Source organism: Gossypium raimondii, chromosome 6, assembly GCF_025698545.1.
Source record: "Gossypium raimondii isolate GPD5lz chromosome 6, ASM2569854v1, whole genome shotgun sequence".
In the NCBI taxonomy this organism is placed as follows: Eukaryota; Viridiplantae; Streptophyta; class Magnoliopsida; order Malvales; family Malvaceae; genus Gossypium; species Gossypium raimondii.
Window position 1 is genome coordinate 49,650,892 of NC_068570.1, and position 8,361 is coordinate 49,659,252.

Genomic DNA, 8,361 nt, shown 5'->3' on the forward strand with positions numbered 1-8,361 from the left:
AATAACAGTTTTTCTCAAACTGCAATCCCTTGGGTATGATCCTCAGAATACTTACCAAGTGTTTTGTTGTAAACAAACTATATTACAACCTGACCTGTATACTTGTAGACACCGCCTCAATTCCATATCTTTAGTTGCAGTATCCACACTCTAGACGTTAATACATCTGGAGGCGATCATGTAGCATCTTGTAGCTCGGGTTTGGCGATCGGATTGGGTAAGGGGTGTTTCATCATTGATTTAAGGTCATAAACAATTCATTAAGAATTTGTCGATTTACGACCGCAACTCTATTTAAACAGTTCATGATTTACGATCACAACTGTCATTTTTAAAGTTCACTTATTTACGATCACAATTTCAATTCATTTATTTACGATCATAAACAATTCATTAAAAGTTTATCGACTTCTGATTACAACTCCATTTAAACAGTTCACTGATTTATGATCACAACTGTCACTTTTAAAACTCGCTAATTTACGATCACAGCTTGAGTTCATTGATTTACGATCATGAACAATTCATTAAGAATTCGTCGATTTACTATCGCAGCTCCATTAAGCAGTTCATTGATATAGGATCATAATTGTCATTTTTAAAACTCATTGGTTTACGACCACAGTTTCAGTTCATTGATTTACGATCATGAGCAATTCATTAAGAGTTCATCGATTTACAATCGAAACTCCATTTAAACAATTCATTGATTTACAATCACAACAGTCACTTTTAAAGCTTGCTTATTTACTATCACAACTTCAGTTCATTGATTTATGATTGCATCTCCATTTAAACAGTTTTCTAATTTATGATCACAATTTTTACTTTTAAAGCTCGCTGATGTACGATCACAGCTTCAGTTATTTGATTTACAATCATGAATAATTCATTAAGAATTCACCAATTTATGATCGCAACTCCATTTAAAAAGCTTGTTGATTTACGATCACAAATGTCATTTTTAAAGCTCGTTGATTTACGATCACAGCTTCTGTTCATTGATTTACGATTATGAACAATTCATTAAGAGTTCGTAAATTTACAATCACAACTCTATTCTCACGGTCTGCTGATTTACGAACACGGTTTTCTGGTTACAAAATTTTAAGAATCTCATGGTCTCTAGAACCACTTCCGCAATAGCCTTTTAAGTTTTGTACTACACTATTAAACAACAAAACATACTCGGTAAAGTTTCAAGTTAAAACTTATGTAGTAAGCCCCTAATTACATGTTGCACGTGTGTAAGTCTGTCTTAGAAGAGTCACTTTATTACTCTTCTTCGACAAGGTGGGGCACAAACTATTATAGAATAGTTATAGAATATATAATAATCTGACCCGAAATCTGATCCACTTTGGTGACCCGAAATCCAACCCGAAAAAAGCCCATTTAGATGCATTTCTAAGGACCCTCTTTAAGGGGGTCTGCTCTCTCAAGACTCTCCACTTTTTTTCCCATCTTCTTCACACGAAACTTTTTTTCTTCATACTCTAAGTCTCTAACCACCTATATCAGGAAGAAAATGAACTAACCCACTCAACTACCAACTAAATCTTATATAAAAAATGTGCATAGTTAGACGTTATAAAAATTTATATTTAAAAAATAAATACTTCTGAACAGAGTAATATTGATTTTAGAACTGAACAAAATAACTATTATCAAAGATAAAAAAAGAAAACAATATCGATAAGAAAAAAAAAAAAGAATATCCATGAATTGTTTGCCGACCACCATTCGATGACAGACATAAAAGGGAAAAAAAAAAGAATGCTCCAACTTTTTCTTCCAAGTCATGGAAGATCCAAACAAACGAATAATCATTTATTCAAAATAAAGTAGATAAAATTTTAGTATCGATACTTTTAACAATAATATCAAGATCATAATAGTATGCAGAAGTAATAAAATAATAATAATTTAACTTCTAACTATAATTTAATTGCTGTAAAATTCGTACGTTAAGAGAATTTACAATAAAGTACAACAATAGTGGAAGCAGAATTGGTGGAAGGATGATATTTAAGAATTTTACAAAAAAAACCACGTAAAGAATAAATGAGATAGAAATGAGTGATTACCATCAAATTTTCTCTACCCATATATAATCTCCCACTAAAATATAGTAATTACAAAGTCAATTTGTGTTAAAATAAATGTTCAACAATAATAATAAACAACTTTTCTTAAAATAAAGTATTGATTAACACATCCTCAATTGTATCTCCCATTCGCTCTTCTCTTATAAAATAATAATAAAATATTAATAATGAATAAATGTTCATATTAGATTGAGGGTTTGATATATTATGACTGCGATGACATATAAAATGACCGGGCAAGTGTAATCCACAAGGTTATAGTGTGTGTGGGGCTTAAATTCAAGGGAGGTAGTTCCACTAATTTCCGTAGAATCTAGGAGGGGTGGCTGGGCATTTATAAATTCCCTCAAATTCAGCCATATTAGACAGAGTAGAGACAACAAGTCAGCCTCTCCCTCCCTTTTTCTTGCTTTGTTTTGTTTTGCTTTGCTTTAGCTTGAGAAGGTGCAAATGGAAGAAAGAAGAGGGAACATCAAAGCAGAGAATGAGATGAACATCAACATGAAGGAAGAACAAAGCACACTTGACTGGAGAGGGAGGCCCTCCAACCCTAACAAACATGGTGACTTCCAAGCTGCTTCATTTGTTCTTGGTTTGTTCACTTCTCTTCTGTTTCTTTTTCCATCGTTTTCTTTTGATCTTTTCCCATTAAGGCATGAGTTTGAGAATATTATTTTAAAAAATAAAACTATATGAAAATGAAACATATGTAAAACATCTGAAGGGACTTAACCTAGTTGCTTCATGCAATCAAAGGTGATAGTTATGTATCTATAAGTCATTATGGAGTGTGGTGTATGAATGAACTCAGGGCTTCAGGCATTTGAGATAATGGCAATAGCAGCAGTAGGGAACAACCTGATTACATATGTTATAAATGAGATGCATTTCTCCCTCTCCAACTCGGCAAACATAGTGACAAACTTTGTGGGAACAATCTTCCTTTTGGCCCTCCTTGGTGGTTACCTCTCTGACTCTTTTCTTGGGAGTTTCTGGACCATGCTAATCTTTGGCTTTGTGGAGCTTTCTGTAAGCTTGCTTCTTCTTCTATCTTTTATACTATATACATTCACTCACCCTTTTTATTGTTTTTATCTTCTTTTTCAACTCCCCTTTTTGTCTCTCTCTCTTCAAAAATAGTGGCTTAGCTTTCTCATCTGCAGTAGAAGTTTGGTCAGAGCTGTACCCTTTTTACAAAAGGAAAGGCCAATTTGAATCCGATTGAGTGAATCTCAATATCCATAATCATTCTTTTCTATCTTCAAGCTACAGCCTCTTTTCATAAAACCTACTTATTGCTATCTTTTATGTATGTATATAAATAATTTTGTAGGGATTGATATTGCTGTCAGTCCAAGCTCATGTTCCCCAATTAAAGCCACCAAAGTGCAACATGGTAACTGATGGAGAGAAATGTGAAGAAGCAAAGGGGGTGAAGGGCTTGATTTTTTTTGTTGAACTATACTTGGTGGCATTAGGAAGTGGATGTGTTAAACCCAACATGATTGCTCATGGGGCTGATCAGTTCAACATTCAAACCAAAAAGCTCTCAACCTACTTTAATGCTGCCTATTTTGCCTTCTCCGTTGGTGAACTCTTTGCCCTTACCCTTCTTATATGGATCCAAACTCATGCCGGTATGTATGTCGGATTCGGACTCTCAGCTGCTGCAATGGCCATGGGACTAATTACCTTGGTTTCTGGGACACTGTATTACAGAAACAAGCCTCCTCAAGGAAGCATATTCACCCCCGTTGCTCAAGTAATCAAATCTCATCTCTCATTCTCATTTTGCCATTTTACAATTTTTTTTAAATTAAGGTTTAATTTTCTTTTACATGTATCTCTTCAGGTTTTGGTGGCAGCCATATTAAAGAGAAAGCAAATTTGTCCATCTAATCCTAATTCCAATTGCAGTATGCTTCAGACGCAAAGGTTTAGGTAATTTAAATCCTACGTAACTGTTTTCTTTGCCTCTTAATTGATGCATTCATTGCACGTTGTGTTCTGAATATAACGTAGATTATTCTTATTATTATTTTATTATTGTGGTCTATGACTTTTGGTGGATTTATATTCTATGTGTTGTCAATGTAGAAATGTGATGCCACTTGTTAAAAGGATGAACTATTTTATTTATTTTTCAAAAGTTGTTAGTAAGTGCCAGTGCACGGTTCACACAATGTTTCCAAAACAATAAAATAAAAAAATTATTTAATTGTTAAAGAATTGGGTAAATTTTTAATTATAATGTGTACATAATGAAAAAATAAATTTAATTTTCAAAGATGCTTACCTTAAATATTTTTTTATTTTTATTTTTTTAGCTTGGATTATCTATCAATTTTTAACTAAGCGAATATAATTTAACTCGACAAATTAATATAATATACATGCGTATATGGATTGTGAAAGTGTACATCATAATTTAAAGTTTATACTAAAATTATTTTATGAAACTGCACTGTCCACATTTCAATATATATAATTGTACTGTTCACATAAATTTTATCTTTTCTTTTTAAAATATCATAAATTTTAAATTTAAAAGTTGTATAATAATTATTTAATACATTGATACTAAAATTTTTAATTTCACAGGTGGTGTTAAAATTTTATTATCTGTACTTAATTTATATTTAAAATTTTAAAATAATAAATAAAACATGTAATAAAATTTCAATCCCACTTATGAAATAAAAATTTTCACTGCATGTATCAAATAATTATCTTTAATAATTTATATAATTATTCAAAAATTAGAGTAAGAGGTGTATATACATATATGATTGTGAGAAAGATACGGTAAAATAAGTTATTTTCTTATACACATATTATTTGACTGAATTAAGGTTGCAAGTCAAATAATTTAATTAGAAAAATTAAAATAACTTCATTAATTATTGAACCCAAACATCAAAAAATTAATTCATAAATAATTTATGACCCGCCTACAATACAAATGTTAAATGATTATTTTATAATATAATTTTAGTATTAAGTTTTCCTTGTACATATTTATAGGTTTGTTGGATGTTAATATTGAATTGTGTTTAGGTTCCTGGACAAAGCATGCATAAAAAATGAAGATGGAAATAACAGGAGGAAGGAAAGTCCATGGAGATTGTGCAGTGTAAGCCAAGTGGAGAAACTGAAGATATTGATAGCAGTAATTCCTATATTTGGTTGCACCATTGTTTTCAACACCATTTTGGCTCAGCTCCAAACATTCTCAGTGCAACAAGGAAGTGCCATGGACACTCAACTCACCAACTCTTTCCATATCCCTCCAGCTTCCCTTCAGTCCATCCCTTACATCATGCTCATCTTCATCCTCCCTTTATACCACAAATTCTTCGTCCCCTTCGCCACCAACATCACTGGTCATGAATCCGGAATTTCTCCTTTTCAAAGAATAGGATCGGGTCTTTTCCTTGCAACGTTTTCCATGATTTCAGCAGCTCTATTGGAGAAGAAGAGAAGGGAGTCGGCCTTACATTCGGGCAAAACAATATCCATATTTTGGATCACCCCACAGTTCCTAATCTTTGGATTATCAGAAATGCTTACTGCGGTTGGCCTCATTGAGTTCTTCTACAAGCAGTCCTTGAATGGGATGCAAGCAACTTTTACTGCCATAACCTATTGCTCTTACTCATTTGGCTTCTACCTCAGTTCAGTGCTTGTTTCCCTGGTAAATAAGATCACTTCAGCTTCTTCCAATGCCGGTGGTTGGCTTAGCTACAATGATCTGAACAAAAACAGGCTTGACCTTTTCTACTGGTTGTTAGCAGTCCTCAGCTTTCTCAACTTCCTAAACTATCTATTCTGGGCTAGATGGCATTCTCACCATTCTTCTCCACCACCACAACCCACCGCACTGTCAAAAGATGGTGGATATGAGAACATACCATAAATTAATGTTGCATGGAACGTCGATTTTCTACATATAATATGAGTATTTCAAGCCAATATTATCTACTGTATAACTTGAATGATAGATAAAGATTTAGGATGCCATTCGGAAAGCTCTTTTAAAACGTATACAGGTTGTATAAACAAGTAAAGAAGACACTATAATTAAAGTGTATCATTCTTGAATGTTTGTTTTAATGGTCTCGACAGATAATTATTATGATTATACGGTATTTGAATTGATGTCTCTTATTTCATAGGTTCCTTAGGAACCTTGTTTGGATACCTACAAAAGATGTTTCTTATTTCATAGGTAAATTATATATAGCTTGGTGGATGTTATATATATTTATTTTAGATGCAAAACTAGGAATAAAAGGGATGGGCACTTAATTTTTGTATAAGTTTTAATAAATATTGAGTATAATGATAAAACATAAAGGAATTTAAATTAAAATCCTAGAAATAACATTATTGAAAGAAAGGAATAACCATAATTGTGAATCTGAAAAGATTAATTTTGATGAAGTTGATAAAAAGAATTATATGTTTACCCATTTACAAGGATTCAATGCATTCTCTTAATGTTAGCCCTTTTTGTCCATTATATATCAGTTAAGGGCATCCATTTGATAATGAAAGAGCACCTTATGAATATTGCTTTTGAGAAGAAAGGAATACGAAAGCAGCAACTGGGGAGCTTTGCTAGTGCTTTCTTGCTAGGACTGAGGGGCCCTTTTTCAACAGCTACCGGATCTAACTTCTTTGATTTGATGCATGAATATGAAACATAATCGAGATATAGTCAAATGGTGAAAAAATTATATATTTTTCTAAAAGAAGAAAAGGTGACCTATCAAAAGAAAGACAGCAATTAGGAAATTACTGTAGAGAGAAGTGGTATGCATGTTATTATTACCGAATACGCATCTTCTAAGAAACATGTCTCCAACATGTCTCAAACGTCTCTCTCGCAACATACTTCACCATTAGGCTCCGCTTCACACACAATTGGTTATAAGATTATATCCATCTATCTATCAATATGTTTGCTAAAAGACTGGCATGGAACCCACAGTTGCCCAGTCGGGTAATAGAGTTGCATTTCTTTTTATTGAGAATTAGTTGCATAAATTATTTTATTAACGCATATGGGACTCAAGACCCATACATGATAATAGTGTACAATGAGACTCAAATTTAGATGTCCAATAAATCATTCATTAACATTTTACATACAACCTCATTGAGAGCTTCATGGTATGATTAACCATCATTAAATATATTTATAGATTCACTGAGGTATATAAAATACAAATATTTTTATATTAAGAATATAGCCACACGTAGCATGATTTGGCTTTTTATTATTTAAATTTTATAATTTTTAATTATATAAAATTTTTAATAAGTTTTCTCGTCCATAGATATTAACTAGAAAAATTATTTGGTAGATCAGTAATGAAAATTTTAGACTCCACAAGCATATTAAGGGTTTGATAAGTATATTATAAAGTATAGTAAATAAATAAATAAAAATAATTACGTATCTATGTTGTGTTTATGCTATTTTTATGTCATGTCTAATTATTTTTCTTGTGTTTGTGCTAATATCTCAATCCGTAAAATATTTCATATAATTTTTCATAATAATTTTATTGTTAAGTCTAAATATAATTACTTAAAAATCTTATCATTATTTATTTATTTATTTATTTTATCATTATTATAAATATGGTTTAAAATCTTAATCCAATTTCCCGAAGAAGCGAGGGCATATTCTAATAAATATAAAAGTCATAATAAAAATCAAGTTTGTGAAAATGATCTTTTGCAAGCATAAACACTATATGGTCAGCTAACTCCGCTCCCAAAAAAAAAACAATTTATAGTAATGCTAAGAACAATAAGAACAAATCTTTTCTTTTCTTTTTATAAATAATTGGATATAAGGTGCTTAATAGAGATTGAACTCAAGTTCTCATGTCATTTAACATAAATTTATTTCATCTATGAGGAAATAAACGGGCACCAATGCCTACTAAAATTGCTTTTAATTACCAGAGAAAAGGTGAAGTTAACTTTAACATGAGTCATACAAATAATAAGGTGAGAGAAAAGTTATTGAGAACTTAGGTATTCAAAACACTGAAGCTATATGCTCTGTTCAAACATGTCTTTGAACTGCCTATTGGAACACTCTATTCCATTCCTTGTTCGACCATTTATTTTAATAAACCGTTGGACAACAGTCTGGACATCTTGTTTGGATAACCTACATGCAATTTTGGGTTGGCGTTCTTAGCTTACACTACACCAAAATTGTGTCTTCATTTTA

The 8,361-nt window shown here is 31.7% G+C and overlaps 1 protein-coding gene across 1 annotated transcript; it reads left to right on the forward strand.

The window, feature by feature from the left end:
* Positions 1 to 2,431: 2,431 nt before the first annotated feature.
* LOC105771482 (protein NRT1/ PTR FAMILY 4.3) lies at positions 2,432 to 6,249 on the forward strand. Its single transcript, XM_012592943.2, has 5 exons — positions 2,432 to 2,700; positions 2,920 to 3,137; positions 3,442 to 3,870; positions 3,961 to 4,049; positions 5,166 to 6,249. The coding sequence occupies exons 1-5, from the start codon at positions 2,559 to 2,561 to the stop codon at positions 6,022 to 6,024; spliced, it is 1,737 nt and encodes a 578-aa protein (XP_012448397.1). The 5' UTR covers positions 2,432 to 2,558; the 3' UTR covers positions 6,025 to 6,249.
* The last annotated feature ends 2,112 nt before the right edge of the window (positions 6,250 to 8,361 follow it).

Excerpts from the sequence above, each read along its gene's own strand:
- LOC105771482 (XM_012592943.2), top strand. The coding sequence starts at position 2,559 with ATGGAAGAAAGAAGAGGGAACATCAAAGCAGAGAATGAGATGAACATC. Across the intron at positions 2,701-2,919 it reads AGCTGCTTCATTTGTTCTTG|GGCTTCAGGCATTTGAGATA; the intron begins GTTTGTTCACTT and ends GAATGAACTCAG. Across the intron at positions 3,138-3,441 it reads TTGGCTTTGTGGAGCTTTCT|GGATTGATATTGCTGTCAGT; the intron begins GTAAGCTTGCTT and ends ATAATTTTGTAG.